Source organism: Perna viridis, chromosome 2, assembly GCF_037379345.1.
Source record: "Perna viridis isolate PV_CMFRI_1.1 ecotype Kerala chromosome 2, ASM3737934v1, whole genome shotgun sequence".
NCBI classification, from domain to species: Eukaryota; Metazoa; Mollusca; class Bivalvia; order Mytilida; family Mytilidae; genus Perna; species Perna viridis.
In genome coordinates this window covers 67077107-67094133 of record NC_142446.1, presented here as the reverse complement: position 1 = coordinate 67094133, position 17027 = coordinate 67077107, and the positions used below count along the sequence as shown (strand labels likewise).

The 17027-nt window shown below is 34.9% G+C and overlaps 1 protein-coding gene across 3 annotated transcripts; it reads left to right on the top strand.

Moving 5' to 3' along the window:
- Positions 1-1674: 1674 nt before the first annotated feature.
- Positions 1675-16633, top strand: LOC148626589 (HHIP-like protein 2). 3 transcript variants are annotated; one of them, XM_088570715.1, is made up of 9 exons: positions 1675-2782; positions 5362-5447; positions 6938-7122; positions 8784-8924; positions 11020-11149; positions 11441-11583; positions 12587-12668; positions 13713-13777; positions 16381-16633. In XM_088570715.1, exons 1-9 carry the CDS (start codon positions 1817-1819, stop codon positions 16590-16592), a joined length of 2010 nt encoding a protein of 669 aa, XP_088426841.1. In that variant the 5' UTR covers positions 1675-1816; the 3' UTR covers positions 16593-16633. The 3 variants fall into 3 exon arrangements, with proteins under 3 accessions (XP_088426841.1, XP_088426842.1, XP_088426843.1); XM_088570716.1 differs by having other exon boundaries at positions 13713-13889; positions 16381-16521; XM_088570717.1 differs by lacking the exons at positions 12587-12668; positions 16381-16633 and having other exon boundaries at positions 13713-13776.
- Positions 16634-17027: the final 394 nt, after the last annotated feature.

Genomic DNA, 17027 nt, shown 5'->3' with positions numbered 1-17027 from the left:
ACCAATGGGTGGCCTTGGGCTGACATTTTTATCCTGATGGGATTGTTGTCTCTGACATATGCACCATAGTATCCTCGTTATGGCACTGACTATAAGATCTTAATTCTCTCCTCCCATCTTTAATCTACCTCGATCTTTACTCGTACACTTGTTACAGAAACAACACAGGGAGGCTTCCTAGATACTTTCGCTAATGAACATACCAGAATAGATCGAGGTAAAATAAAGATGGGGAAAAAAAGAGACATTAACAGGAGTGGAACGTGATCAATTCTGGTTCGGGGGTTGGAGGTTCATCATAAATACCCGAACCCCCTGCATACAGTTATGAGCCGTTAATGTACTAATTATAAGACAAGATAGAAAACGCAGAAACGTTTCAATTCAATACAATCTTTTTTTAATGGATTTCTATCTTTCTTTGTCATTAATGAAATTTCAAACGTCTGTATCATCATATAGCCCCGTGCAGGTCCGGGTGTTAAAAGAATAGGCCTGCAGCAGCGCTAAGCTTGTCGTATAAGGCGACTAAATAGTGCTCAGAAACCTAGCCGGGGGCTAGGCGCTCTGCCCACAGAGCAACTGGGATGTGTGCCCCAGGTGGTGAAATGGGGTACCCCTGGCGTGTTATATGCTGGGGTTGTCAGGCTATAATACGGAAAACCTGACCGCAAACCATAGTGGTGCACCGTGTTGGGAAAGATGCCACGTTCCTCGCACGTTAAAGAACCCTGCTGTGGTATTCGATAGGAATAGGAACCTTTGCGCTCCGCCACAGGAGGCTAAATTGCCCGACCTTACCCATCCCCTTTTTTTCCAGTGGCAATCAAAATTTGTCGACCCTATTATCCTTGTGACCCATCCTTTTTTTTTATATCATGTTCATTTTATCATCCATTTCATGTTCATTGTCTGAATAAAGCTGAAATATTGCTGCTCGGACGTTAAACCCCAACAAACAACAATCAATCATATACTAGGTAGGTATTTATGAAGTATAAGGTGTTCATTCAAGTCGATCAGATGTAAGTAATCAGGAATACATGTATATGACGGGAACTGAAATTGATGGGCTGTAGTTTCTTTTTGTTTATAAACCGTTTTGTTTCTGTATGAGTTTCGTAAACGTAAGGGATTTTTAAAAATTAAGACTTTATTTGCTCTTCTGAATCAAATTGTACTTAGAATTATTTTCTTTAAAATTAGACATTATTTGCTTTTAAATTCTGATTTACATTGTATATTTATACTTAAGATTAATTCTTCTACATATATCATTTTCACCAAACGTCATGATGATATCACGTTGCAAAGAGATATTATTCAAAGAAAGAAAGAAAGAACAAAACAATGAAATTTTGTATTAATTGTAATACATATCGCGTTCATATGATTGATGATACAGACGTTTGAAATTTCATTAATGACAAAGAAAGATAGAAATCCATACAAAGAGAAGGACGTGAAATATAACGTGCATTGGTAATGATCTATATGCAAAATAATTAATGTGTATTGCCAAAATTACATATCGTGCAGTTATTTAGTTGCTTGTTAAGTGGAATGCACCTAATTTATAGTAGATGACATGGGTCATCAACCCTCACATATTCTGTTAGATTATCGGGAAACGGTTGTTAGTCTAAAAATAGGACGATCACTGAAGCGAATTACTAAAATTTCTGAATGTATACTATGTGAAGTGCTTTATATCCGATATAACTTTTTATCGACGTAATGTTGTGAAATGAATGAATGACATCAGCTTTTTTGTAGAATACAAGATCGCTAACTCTTAAGTTGCTAGAGACGAAAAATGTTGTGTAACAGCGGTTATATAGTGGTGTTCTTGATTTTAAATGGATGCTATATAGCGCGGTCCCATCCACAGTGTTTGGACTACAAACCACCGTTCCAACCTGAAAGTAAACTTTCTTTTTGTTCTAATTATTCGACATTTAGTTGTTGTACTCCAAACGATGATCTCAGGGTTAGTGTAGAATACGATAGAATTGTAAGTTCGGTTGGTAATAATTTAAGGACTAAATGTTCTTCTGTAATAAAAGAACTTTTGTGCCAAAAGTGTTCGCCGTATGCAGCTCACATTTACGACGCAGAAACGACCTTCAAACCTCGGGATTTTCCGGGTCTATGCAAGCCATATTGTAGAAATTTCTACGACAGTTGTTTGGATGTATTATCACATCTTTCTAATGATCAGAACCTCATAAATGCCGCAGCAACGAGCAGGTATGCTTTCTGCAAACATACGGAGCTCATAGACCGGGATTACTGCTACCCGGAACTTCTCACCAATGATGTTCTCAACAACAAAATATCCGTAAAACAGGTAACTTCGCCGGGATGTATATGCATGGAAGAGCTAGCAGAAAAATTGAAAAATCCAGTTTTTGTTCGTCATGCCGGTGATGGAACAAACAGAATGTTTGTAGGTGAAGTTGCTGGTTTCATTCATATATTTTACCCCGATGGAACGAAGCTACCAAACTTATTTTTAGATCTCTCCCAATGGACTGTTAACACAGAGAATAATGGGGACGAAAGAGGTTTACTAGGTTTGGCTTTTCATCCTAACTTCAGTCAGAACAAGAGATTGTTCATATATTATTCTACATACAATACTGGACTTGATACCAATAACCATGTGGTCCGTATCAGTGAGTTCCGAGTTTCGGATAATGACCCAAACATCGCTAACATTTCCTCACAGCGGGTTCTTCTGGAGATACCCCAGCCATACTGGAACCATAATGGGGGAGAGGTAAGCATATGAATACAGACAATCGTTATATCTGCTGTTTTTTTTTAAAAACCTCGTTGACTAGGGTAGCAGGGGCGGATCCAGACACTTTGAAAGGGAGGGATGCCAGCCGGGGTTCCTCATGGAAATTGGGGTGCTAATACATTATTAACCTTTTTGTCAATTTTACATATAAAATGATACATTTTCCAATAAAAAGAGGGGTTCCAACATTGTGCACCACCTATGGATCCGCCACTGGGTACGAAGGTCAAGAAAGTAAGTGGGATTCGCAACTCGATTTTCATTTCGAACCTGGTTACCAACTTCTAGACAAAAGTACATTCGCATCCCTCTCTGGATAAAATTTCTGATATGTATTCCAGTTATATCAGGTATCGGGGTTTGAACTAATTTTCTGTATGTCCAGCCAATTTTAATATAGTATTATTGCCGAGTCTCACGGTCATTTTCAGCATAATAAAATCAATAATTGGAGAACGCCCTAACGATAATCATATTTCACATACGACTATATGTTTATGATGTAGGACTACACTTTGTAATTCTTTAAGTGATGCTTTAAGAAGTAAACGATCGGGCTAGGATCCCATGATTTGATCTGTTTTTGATAGAAGGGAAACATAATCTGGAAAAGCTATTGAGCACAAAATTTTCCAACAAAAGAGGGGTTCCAACCCCTTTATCCCCAAGTAGACTCGCTATTGAAGTAACTAAGATTGCACCGGTAATGAACTGGATTAAACTTGACATGTTATAAATATTCAGACATTAACTACAATGTAAACTTAATATGACAACTTTGACAAACCTCAATGTCAATCCATCTTGTTATTAACAGTTTTGACCTATAATAGGATGTATCGCCTCGTGGTCAAAACCGATGGAATTCTCTTACAAAATCATATTCCGTCAGTGTCCGCCTGCCTTGTTCATAATTTGATACATAATTATGCCATTTAATTAGAAAGCTAATGACAAAAATGTGAATGTAAATAATTATTTTTTGTATGCTTTTCCTAAAAAGCTCAATAATTTATGAACATTTTCGTAAGGAATAAACGCCGTGTCTACAAACATGTATATGTAAGCGTGTATGTACCAGTGTTGGTCTGATTATTTTAAAAAAATCTTAAATTTTTCTCTTTAGAAACTGGTTTTTTGGGATGACATTTTAGCAATCCATTATGGCAATATCAGGCGATATTAAACTTGACTTGTCTTTCTGTTACAGTGTAGCACAGATATATATTTTGTAAAAAAAATAATACATGTAATACAGAGAGACTTGTAGCAAGTATTATGAAATGCGAACACTGACCAATGGTTGAAATGAAAGAAAATCACTTAATGTGCGCGCCCCTCTTTGGTCAGTCAGCCCCCTCCCAGTTTCCGCCCCTGATAATGCATCCCTTTTCAACATTAAAAAATTGTATTTGAATAATTTGCTGTTATACCAAGCTTTTTTTTAACGTTATAGCTACTTCACAAAATGATGAAAAAAAATTCATTTAAGAAACATAAAACGTCAGAGTTTCTGTAAAAAAACAGCAATTTTAGCAATGACCCATATCGACCACCATAGTAATGTTTTTCTTTGATTTCTTCAAATGTTAAATGTACCGACTTCACCCTTTTCTGAAACTTAAGATCTTTTCAAAGAGCTGCCAAGTGTTGAACAGGAAAATAAGCCAATTAGATTATTGGAAGAACACGGACTTCTTTGATTATAATGTAAAAGAAACCGCTGATTCATGTTTTTATTCAATTATAAGATATTCCTCGAGTCCTAGCCTTGTACTCCTGACATATTTACAACTTTATGATGAACATACATTCATCTGACTCTAATCATAAGATTCAGAACACGAACTGGTTAAAAAGTTTAGGTAGTACTGTTTTCTTACGAAGCAATTACTCCGATACCACAAATACATAAAACATACATTACCTCCTCCCCAAAAAATGAAACAATACAAAAAAAAAAAACAAACAAAAACAAAAACAAAACGCTAACAAATATAAACAAAAACATACAAACGTATTAACAACTCAAATAAAAAACGGAAATACAAACTAAATTGTTTATCTAGAAATAAAGAAATGCAATAAATGGCGTGAACAGAAACTTCGAATTCGAACATTTGGTGCATCCAGTTTGGGGAAGGGAGTTCCAGCTGTTGAAATCCTCTTTTTTAAAAGTTCATTTGGAATTTGTACATTTTATTGACAAAGAATGCTTAACATTTAAAAGTACCTATAAATGCTTACAAACAAACATCTTTAACTGTTCACTATAGGCGAATCGGTAATGTAGTCATCATCTGCCTGTTTTCTAGAAAAAAAACTTGATTGCTTTAGTGCGTAGTAACGGATCCTGATGAAAAAAAAATGAGATGAGAATCGCAAAAATCTTCACTCTGAACTCTTATCAGGACGACATTCTGATGAAAAACATTTTTTTCTAATTAACTAACAAAAGACACGTTAAACTAAACATTGACAACTACATATATAGTCGTGCGTCTATCTTACACCACTGACGTCTTCTGGTGAAGTAAAACCAAAATTTATTTCAGATATTATTCGGAGATGATGGGTATCTATACTTATTCGTTGGGGATGGCGGAGCTGGAGGAGATCCGAATGGATACTCACAGAACACGTAAGTTGCTATGGTTGCGTGAAAGAAAATAAGAAAGTACTTGACTAGAAAATATGTTAAAATGTCTTACGTCGAGATTAAGATACAATTATTGACTTCGATGCATTTTGTTAGCAGAAGTGGGGACCTGGTGAATCTGTTACATACGCTCTTGTTAGTATGGCCATTGAGTAAAATAAAAGTTTAGAACTCGTTCTTTCGCTTTCGGTACAAACAAGTCTTCAGTCCATATAGAATGTGATACAATAAAACCTGTTTATACTGACCCTTTTTGGACTGCTGAGTTTGTCCGGTTTAGACAGGTGTTTGGTTTACCTAGGTTCAAAATACATTTAAAGCGACATAAAGATATAACTGCTGGATTTAGACAGGGTTTGATTTATTTAGAGTTCGGATTAGACAGGTGTCATTGTAGAAATATTTATTTTCTGATCATAGGACCCAAGTTGAGGATATGAATTTGCGAAAAAAAAAAACAAAACAAAAAACAAAAAACAACATTCATTCGAAATGATTAGCACAAAATCGAGAGGAAATCATGTTTATGCTGCAACCGTTCTATACGAGCAGCCAAGATGTGGATGTTTTTAAGTTGCCAGTCGCTTCCTTCGAAGTATTTTTTCTGAAAACGTTGTTTCTCACTTACATTTTTGTTGCAGTATAAAGAAAATAACAGAGCACTGATTTGACGAAAACTTCGATGTACGAATTCGGCGCGAACCGGTGAAAATGCCCGGCATAGCCGTACAGTTATCCCGCGGTTCTAAGCCTCATTCGTATATCAGTTTTATGTCAAGTCAGTGCATCGTTATTGCCTATTTATTGCATTACCGAAAGGAAAATAAAAATAAAAACTGCATGGTAAAATTAGAATCTATTGATAATGGCTTCTGTACGAGGTAAAGAGTTTAGCACTTCCCATGCAGTCACTATTAACGTATCAGTTTTACATATAACATATTGGTGACATTTAACTCATTTATTTGAGGTGATTCCGCCACCTAGAACTATAAAATATACGACTGGAAAGATAACGTTTCTATTTATGTAACACAAACAGTACTGCATTCTTAAATCTAGATATACTTGTACAAACTGGACGTGCATGGTTGATAAAATGCATTGCTTGCTCTTTCTAATCAAAATGAATATTCTGCAAGGTCAACATATCAGTTTATTTTCCCCTTCTTTTGCTTGATTGTATGACATTCCGTTGGTATTTGCATTACTTCTTTTAAGTTTTATTTCTAAATTTTTTTCTCTCCAACTTCAAAGTCCGACTTAAAAACAGGAACGATTTCAGTCGCGATATTCTTTCGAAGTGAAAATTACCTTGCTTTCTTTTGAGTAATCGGATTTTAGACAACTGTATAATAAAGCTCTATTCCATTTTTAGTTTTTCTCTTGGTCAAGCTTGATTTCTAATGATAATATCATCACTGGCACCGTACCGTGACTGACGTAAAACCTCCATTTTGTTCACATTTCAGACAATCGCTCCTTGGTAAAGTTCTTCGAATTGATGTAAACACAGAGGCATACGACTCTTCTATAGCCTACATCATTCCAAGGGATAACCCTTTCGTGGGTAATAGTAGCTTTAGGCCGGAGATATATGCTTATGGCGTTAGAAATATTTGGAGGTGTGGAAAAGATAGAGGCGACCCCGTTACTGGTAATATTACTGTATATCAATGAGCAACTACAATACATAATGTGTTTTAGTATTTTAATATTTTATATTCCTACAGACGGAATCTGTTCTTTAACCTCTTAGCGAGTCTGTCAGAAGAGTCTGCTAAGAACTGTCTCAGAAAGTGTCATGGAACCGTTCTAATACCGACTGTTCTAGAGTTCTAGCAGAGCCACCTCTATACCAGACTTAACTTGCTTTATTAAAGGAATCAAGATTATGCGTAAATCAAAAGAACGCAATCCAGGGACAGACACACATACCAAAGAACATAAAATAACCTAACTAATGCGTACAAAGAAACAAAAGTAAATGAGCAATTCGGACTCCACTAAAACTGGGAGCATGGTGCAGGCGCGCCGGTAGTGTAAGCGTCCTTTGCTTTTCTAGAAACATCCAATGAGTTGTTTATTAAAAGTCAAGTTCAGGGTAGACGGAAGAGGGAAGAGGACAACAATGACACGGTGAACAAATAGGATCTCTTGGTGCAGATGGATACACCGTAACGATGAAGATGATCTGTAGTGATGACTTCAATCTTGTAGCAACATAACCCATTGTTGGAAGAGCTGCAGCTCTTTTCACAAAAAAATCGTAAGACTAAAATTAGTCGTAAGTTATGACGTCATAGTAAATAAAAGTATTGTGACGCCATAACTTACGACTAATTTTACTCGTACGATTTTTTGTGTAATGGGCCAGTGGCTCTCAAATATGTATTCCGGACTTGCGGACCAACATTTTGTCAACATTTATCTCCCTTTGTAGCAGGTATCTATTCCGAACACGTAAGGTTTCCCATCCGATATCGACGATACTTTAGAAAATCTCGAAAGTCAAAAGGGAATTTCTCGTTCTACTGACCCTGCCGTCAAAACATTATAACACATATATTAGTCTGCCGATCAAATAATTCAAATTTAATGTTGAAATTGAGAAAATCTAATGCTTATCATGAATATGTTACTAGAAATCAATTAGTTATCGTGAAAAACCAAAATATAGTTACTTGTACCAAGAAGGCTTGAAGATTTGAAACTCGTTAAATATTGGCGTTCTTCAGCACTCATAATCACATTTTGGTAACTTGCCCACAGTACTAATATGAGGTAGTTGTAACATGTAAGTAGACGAAGTTGAATATATTGATATAAAAAAACATAATAATAATGCCTTTTACAGTATTACAACTAGGATTTATTTTCTTCATAATTTAACAAAACCATAAGACGCGAGCTATAAGCATTTAATGTTGTTAAAGATACGAAACTAAAGAAGATTCTTGCTTTGTATTACCCTTAGTATTACACGTGAACTTCCTGTCATACTGAAATCAGGCTGTCAGTGCTTCTAAGGTCAATTGTTAAATTCGCATTGACTACCATATGAGAACTTGATTTATTCAATCACAGGGCAATGATGGAGATTACATAGTATTTTTCTACATCTTTAGATGGATTAAGTGTTTAAAACTCATGAATTCAAATACTCGTTTTCAGGTTTAATAAATCCATTCTTCTTCCGCTGTTCGCCTAAAAATTCAAACCTTTGAAATATTATATAAGTCTACATGTATTGAAGCGTACTAAATTTGTAGATTACAACGGTATGCAAGCAAATGTTTTAAAACTTTCTAATTATAGGTCATGGAAAAGGAAGAATTATTTGCGGTGATGTAGGCCAGAATGCGCATGAAGAACTAGATCTGATTGTAAAGGGCGGTAACTATGGATGGAATTCGAGGGAGGGGTTCGCATGCTTTACTGAAGAATGTGGCAAAATTGGTAAATACTTCTATTGTAGATAAAGAGTAATCAAGGGAACCAAGGTTATAGAGGTAGTCAAAAGAATGTAATCCAGGGATGGAAAACAGACACACACAACAAAAAACATAAAGTAACTAAAATTACACATACAAAGTAACAAAAGCAAATGAGCAACTCGGATTCCACTAAAAACTGGGAGCATGGACCAGGTGCACCGGTTGGGTAAACGTCCTATGTTTTTCTAGAAACACCTGCCAACCAGCTAACTTGCATACAAACGGATATAGACAGTTAACAAAACGAACAGAAAAATAAATAATGAAATAGATAAACAAGTAAACATATAGCATAAAAAACCAATGAAACTTCCAAAACAGAGATGAGATCAAAAGCGGAGAAATTATACCGAAACTGTCCAGTGTAATAGCCGAAAACTTATAGTTTTTCTAATGTAATAACCGAAATCCCAGTTTCTCTATTGTAATAGCCGAAATCCCAGTTTCTCTTTTGTAATAGCCGAAATCTTAGTTTCTCAATTGTAATAGCCGAAATCCCAGTTTCTGTATTGTAATAGCCGAAATCTTAGTTTCTCTAGTGTGATAGCCGAAATTTTCAGTTTCTCCATAGTGTAATAGCCGAAATATGAATTACTTTAGTGTAATAGCCGTTATCTTAGTTTCCTTACTGTAATAGCCAAATCTTAATTTCTCTAATTAATTTAATAGCCAAATCTTAATTTCTCTAATTAATTTAATAGCCAAAATCTTAGTTTCTCTAGTTTAATAGCCAAAATCTCAGTTTCTCTAGTGTAATAGCCAAAATCTTAGTTTCTGACGAGAATGACGATACAAATACAGTGAAACCTCTCTAGACCGAATACCTTCAACAGAAGTAACACGAAGTTCAAAAATACAATGTTAACTATAATGTTTAGGCAAGCGTTTCACTCGTAATTCTAGAGCCAACTCGTTATAAAGTATAAGTTTATAATTTGACTCATGCTTGTGTTGACGGAGTACTTATTTTCATTAAGATTTATCATCTTGACAACTTATTCATATCCTTCAGGTTTTTTGACATTTCCTCTATCGTTTCCTTCCGAATATGACGTCACTTTGATATTAGTACCATCTTAACCTTTACCAACAATATTTAAGGAATGACTATCGGTCTATGAAAGATTAACCTCAACTACGTGATGCGCACTAAATAACTTGCGAAACAGGTTATTTACAATTGTGCACCACAGGCAATGGGGCTATTTCAAATAAACTGAAAAAATATAATAGTCATACCTTATAATTTAATTTTAGTATCAAAATTCGACAATTAATTAATTAAACAAGGTTGATCATGCCAGAGTCACATTTTAAAATTTGTTCTACGAGATGATGGATATTTTTTTATCCAATCAGAAAGCGTATTGCCTTTGAAGTCAAATCATTCACGAATAACAACAACACTTGCATCAATAATATTGATGTAAGAATATTTTCGTTTTATAATTTTTGTTTAAAGTATGTGAACTAAAAATTGTGGTTTGACATTCCTGTCTATGATAGTGTTGATAATTATGACGTTTGTCGCGACATTTTTCAACCTGCCCCACTAACGCAGGAGACCGACCAGGCAACATGAAATCTACCCTCCCAAGACGACATAACGGTAATAAATTGGACTATGTTTATTAACAAACGTGACAAATTAATGATATGTTTTTCACTACACCAATCGTTTAGTCTAATGCTGTTTCGCCAACTTTGACCTTTGTGAGCACAACAGAAACTTACATCGGAACTCTTGTGGTCAGTATTGGAGGGGAGGTTTGGCTAGCCATAAACTTGGTTTAACCAACCATTTCACTTTGAAATGCCCGTACCAAGTCAGGGACACAGTGGTTATAGACCCTTTTGTGATAAGTTAACGAGCATGCTCAGTATGCATTTCCGCGAGGTTCTTTTCGATTTGTGATCATCGGTTTGTTAAATTTTTTATTACCTTAATTTAACCATTTTCTCCTGACTTCTTATGCCGATATACAGTTGTACATTTTGCATTTATCCGTTCTTCGTCACATCTGATCAATTTTCTTTTCTACCTTCCTCTATCAAAGGTCCTGAAATCCTCCCAGTTTACTCCTATCCTCATGCCACAGGGAAGTCTGTAACAGGAGGACATTTTTACAGAGGTTGTCTTAACCCCAACCTAAATGGTATATATTTATTTGGAGATTTTATGAACGGGTAAGTATTTGAACGTATAATTTTATGATTAAGTTGATAATTACTAAACGTGCGCATACACTTGCTTTAAAGGAGCGCTTCAGCAATAACCTTAGCTCATTTAAGAAACGGTAACTTAAACACATGCACATAAAAATACGTGAAGTGAGATATTTTTGGCTCCAAGGCGTCCTTATCCTTTCCTACAAAAAATAAATAAATAAAAAAATTAAAAAAAATAACTAAGTATAAAAATGTATAAAATAGAGGAAGTAAAATGTAAAATTTTACTGAAATTCGTCTTTACTTCAGACAACTTTTCCGCTTGAGAGAAAATTCTACAACAAACGAATTCAGTGGTGAAGAAATGACAACATGTGGACCAGAAGTGTGTGTTCCACCATTGACTGGAAATTATGAAGCTCATATCATTTCATTCGGTGAAGATGAGTCGGGTATGAAAATAAATTATGAAATTATTACCAGAATCTGCATTATATTTTATATTTATCAAACATTATTTTATGTTTGAATTGAGTCTGATACTGTAAAGTGCCAAAATATGCTGAAATTTTAGTGTTTTACTATTTATTTGAAAGAGGAACTATTATTGAAGGTGTACTTGTTTGGAAATCTGTGAGCTCTGCTGTCGGACTAGTTCAAAGCAGGGTCTGATTGGTCAATCGTTCGCGTCCAGAAATGCATGAAATGTCAGCCATAGGACGTTTAAACATAATCAATCAATCAATCAATCAATCAATCAATCAACCAACCAACCAATCAATGAATCAATCAATAGCACCGGGAACACCGGCGAATACAAAAATTAACACAGAACAACACACACACACACACAAAACAAACAAACAATCAGATTGGGGGGGGCACACAGTTAAAATTTCGCCGAGCGGAGCGAGGCTAAATATTTTTTTAGGTTAAATTTTAGAAATATTCTTCAAGAGTGGGTGCAGTGTAGATATCTTTTGTGATAAAATTTGCGAGAAATTTTAGTTTCAACCTATAACCGCCTAAATCTACCCCTGACAACACATGCTTTGTAAATTTTAGGGGAGACGCACGCCCACCACGCCCCCGCCTGAATCCGCCCCTGTCTATGCCATTTGAATTTGGCTTTTCTCAAAAGAAAAGGCCAACAAATGGTCAGTCAGATCACGCTCCGTGCCAGATAGTGACCACCGTAGAGCTAATAACATGTCGACTTTAAGCTATGGGCTGATCTATAAACACTAGTGGCAGTGTCTAGAAAAAAAACATACAATGTCTGTCTACAAAATTGGCGTTATGATTGCAATTTCTAGAAAAAATGAATAAGTGAAAGACAAACATTCCAAATGCTGGAGCCGTAGGAATGTTGTTGTAATGGGAACGATAATTGACAGTCCAAATCAAAAACCATTTCTGTAAGCTTATGCTGTACGTGATTTATATATTTTATAGGTGAAATGTACATGCTATCGACCGGCGAAGCCAGTTCGGCTTCACCCCGTGGAAAATTATACAGAATTATAGACCCAATAAGGTAATAGTACCCCAGTTCAAGTGAGATCTGAATATATATATATATATATATATATATATATAGAAAGGTCTGAAAAATTCCCAACGATGTTAGAACTGTCAAATTTGCGATGCAAATTTTTGGTCGTTCCCTCCGCGGGACTCGAATTCGTACCGCTGTGACATCTATGGCAACACCGCCTGCACAAAGTCTAGCGCCCTAACCACTCGGCCAGCTAGGCTATATAAAAACATAGCTTTCGCTGGCCGGGTCATTCCTCCTCGTAGAATTAATCTAGGACTGTAACTTAGTACACGATGTATGGTAGTACGGGACAGTTCATTTAGATGTTATTATGTAGGATAGAGGATCAAATTAATGATGCATGTCACAACAGAGTCGTCACATTCTGAGACGTTATATATATATATATATGATTAAATGATTGTGCTTTTCGAAGCTAGATTTTCACAAGGGCTGCTACAAAAAAAAAAAGAAAAAAAAAACGTCAGGAGAGAACTAACCATGCCATTTCAGTTTTATTTATGATGTATTTACTCTGACAATCCCAATTTCAAAGATAACTTACATCTGATGAATCAACTTGAAATTAAAGAGACAAAGAATAGACATTCTTCTGCTTGATACCTACACCTTAACTAGTACATAGACGGCGGTTGCAATCGAACTTTTATGACTAAAGTGATGAAATATCAACAGTTAAGCCCTCCTTTCCCAATGGCAATATACAAACATCTCCAGCTGTTTGCGTTTATATTTAACAACTTTCCCGATACTGTACGACTCTTAGAGGTAGAGTTATCCATTGTTGACGTCATCAGTACATAAGTCTGGTGATCTTTAACATATTTAGACGTTTATTTAATTTATTGTTATATTTCCCATCGAAGTCATTGTATGTTAACAAATATGGGTGAGATGGTACCAGTCTAATGAGAATCTAGTTTTTTTTCTGCTTTTGCATGGTTGCAAATTAACAGCTGATTCCATTATTTTCATTTTGCTTTACCCTACTTTTTTCATCGTTTGATTCTGATTTTGAAGGCGAGGTAACCCAGTAACTTGTGCTGCAGCCAGATCTCAGACAGATACATCCACCTTGACCACAGGTACCGTACATACAAAGGAGAATCCGACATCTGCTTCATCCACCCTGCTTAATCTACTACAGTACTTAACCATGCATGGATGGCAATCCAGTTTGTACTATCTTGGATTTATGTTAGTAACGTTTTGGCTTGCAATTATGCCTTGAACTATCTGTAGTGTGGTGTGGTATATTTACTCTGGAATAGGGTGTATACTATATTAATACAGAGTCACTCTGAACCATGCATATTTCTTCCACTAACTTTGGCAAACGGGTTTGCAAGTTTATTGGCAATGTGAAATACTCCAAGTGTATCTGCCTTGAACTGGTGAATGGTTTATATTAACACATTTTGATGATAGAAGTTTTTATGCTAATTATTATTGTACGTAAAATTAACTCATGGTATGGAACGAAATGTCTGTGATTCATTTGTATACATTAAAATGCAGGAAAAACCTTAGTGATTAAAATACATTTGTAAAAGTTGATTTCTAAAGACTTTTTTGTACAAACTGTTAAGTTTTTGATAATGTTTGGAATAGTAAGTGAAAAATATTATTCAAGATATAATCTAAAATATTTGTTGAATAGTCTCACTATCTACTTAGATATGCATTGTGATTTTTATAATGACCGTAAGAAATTGTGGACATGCAACGCTGTGGCGATGTAGTGTAAAGGTATCTATATCATTGTATCACATGGTTCTACACCACGAAAGGAATGTTAGGACGAATGAATTAAATTTGGGGGTTTTGATCATAAACTTCTAGTTATAAGGTGCCAATATGAAGCCATACAAAACATTTTCCCGTTTCCGGAGTTTTAGTTTATCGTTGACGTCCAGAGACTATTTATTTTCGAAAAGCTTGAGCTATACTGTAAGTATTTCAAAGCTTCATACCGTGAAGAAAGCTTTAGATTTATTTTGGGAGTTGTGGTTCTTACTGTGTAGTAATAAGAGCCAAATTATGAGACAAAAAGAAGCATTTCTTTAACACTGGCTCACTTATCTATTATTAAAATTTCAATTATATGAATTAATTGATTTATATGCTATTTGTTTTTTTGGCATTGTTTTCGAATCTACAATCCTGAATTAAAATTAGTTTCAGCTCCACAAAATTGAATTATTTGAGTTCTAATGATATACAATTTAGGTTTTATTTCCGTGAATGGTAAAAAAATAAACTTCAATTTCAACGAAAGTGAATTATAAAGGTTATTTGATAAGCTTGGCCTAACCTGTATATATATGTTGGATATTGATACATAATTGGTTAATGTCCAATGTCAAAAATTTCCAAGTACTTTCATATTTGGTCAAAAACATACGCTGTATCACACATTAAATCACTATCCACCTGTACTAAGCTTTAATTTTTAGCCATACTTGCCCCAACTGTATATCATTCGATCTCTCTGCAGCGGTATCAAGCTGCTCCCCGCGAAGCTTTTTTTATGTAACTTATGTCGAAGGAAAGTAAGCAGGGAGCTTATTTACATTATGTAAAATGTGTGTGTCCGGACAGTTATCAATATTAGAAACATGCCTAACAGCGTGCATATTCAATCGGAACTACTAAACCCTGCCTCGTTACACAGACAAAAATGCATCGTATGCACTATTAAAATTTTGACGAACTGATTGATTTTTTTTTTTGCCTTTAATTTTTTCCTTAGTTTCTCTCTTGGCGCCAAAATTCTTGGAAGAGTTACTTCTTCTATAATAATTGATACCAAAAGGTTTCGTGCCATCTAGTTGAATGAACTTCTTTTTTCCGTGGATCACCGCAATTCTCACGTAAAATTCTAGATGAAATTTTATTTTCTACATCCGAGCTTATATATTTTTTCATTGTAGCGGAAATGGCCAAGTACTTCTGATTGCATGTACATTAGGAATACGCAATGCAATACTATACCTAAATGTTGGTTACAAATTATTTCCAAATGTGCCATAATATTAAAATGTTTTACATTTATAAGCATGTTTGCATTTTGGAAGAGACTTTTGTCTCAATTTTTTTTACACATATTATTTCTATTATTTCTGTTTTTATATATCATCGAGATTTACAAATGATTTGAAATCCAGTGGAATATAATTTTAGTTGTTGAATGTGTATTTTAACCTTTTGTAAAAATGTTAGATAAGAACTGATGGATAACAATTGTTTTATTGTTTTAACAATAAAAAGAGCCTGGAATGCTTTCTGTCAAGGTTTAGTTCCTTGAAACAAAATTTTGTTTTATTATTGACCTGTACAACAGAGGTCTTTTTTAGGGAGCAACCATTTGATATTTGTGTGTGTGTGTGTGTGTTTGTGTGTGGGGGGTTCTTTTGGTCTATCTTGTTTTTTCATATCTTAAAAATTCAATGCTGCTTTTTATTTCAAATTTGATCCTAGCCCCTCCCCATAAAAATCAAATGGTAGTTCGCTTACCAGTCGAATCGGGAGTAGAATTTGTCGAGATTTGCATCGGTTAATGGAATGTATCCCTGGTATTTGAAGTTGTTTGTATTGTAAAATGTATTGTTTTGTATGTAGGGAAATAACGATGGAATAACCCTGAAAACATTGCATATTTGTATTTTGACATAAAATTATTTTCAAGGTAATCGTAAAAGACTACGACAATTGCAAAAGGCACGCAAGAGGAAATTCCAAAGACGACGTAAAAACAGGCAAAGGAAACGTAAAGGAAGAATTGGAATTCTTGGAATAAGGACTAAAATTTGCCAACCGAACAAACGGGCGTCAAGAGGATGGTTTTGCAAAAAGTTTGCATTCAATAACGAACATAGACGAGATAACAAAGTCTTTTAGTTTTATATTATTGGAATAAAATATCATTTCTAGTATCAAAAGTTTTGTTTTTAGAATGGTATAAGCTGGTACATTTTTTCTATGCCTAATATCCGTATAACAACTTCTGCAATGATCTCCCTAGAAATACTGCATAGGAGGAGCTACTTACATTACTTTTCTTCAGTCATTAGCACCTTTTCATTTATAGAATTATTTGGTACTTTTCGAAATTTTACAAAAAAATATTTATCTTGCCTAATTTTAAGTAATAAATGTAGTAATATTTATGTATAGAATTAACAATTTCATGTACAATCTATACGAGTTTTATCTCAAAAGCGCAACACCCAAAATAAAAATATATGTGACTGATTCTAAATAAGAAATAAATGTGAATTCGGTGGGTTTTAGATACGCAAGAATCATTTCCTGTCTTTTTTTTTATAAAGATTG

Coding starts and splice junctions, on each gene's coding strand:
- LOC148626589 (XM_088570715.1), top strand. CDS start 1,817: ATGTTGTGTAACAGCGGTTATATAGTGGTGTTCTTGATTTTAAATGGA. Junction 5,448..6,937: donor AATGGATACTCACAGAACAC/GTAAGTTGCTAT, acceptor TTCACATTTCAG/ACAATCGCTCCTTGGTAAAG. Junction 8,925..11,019: donor TGAAGAATGTGGCAAAATTG/GTAAATACTTCT, acceptor CCTCTATCAAAG/GTCCTGAAATCCTCCCAGTT.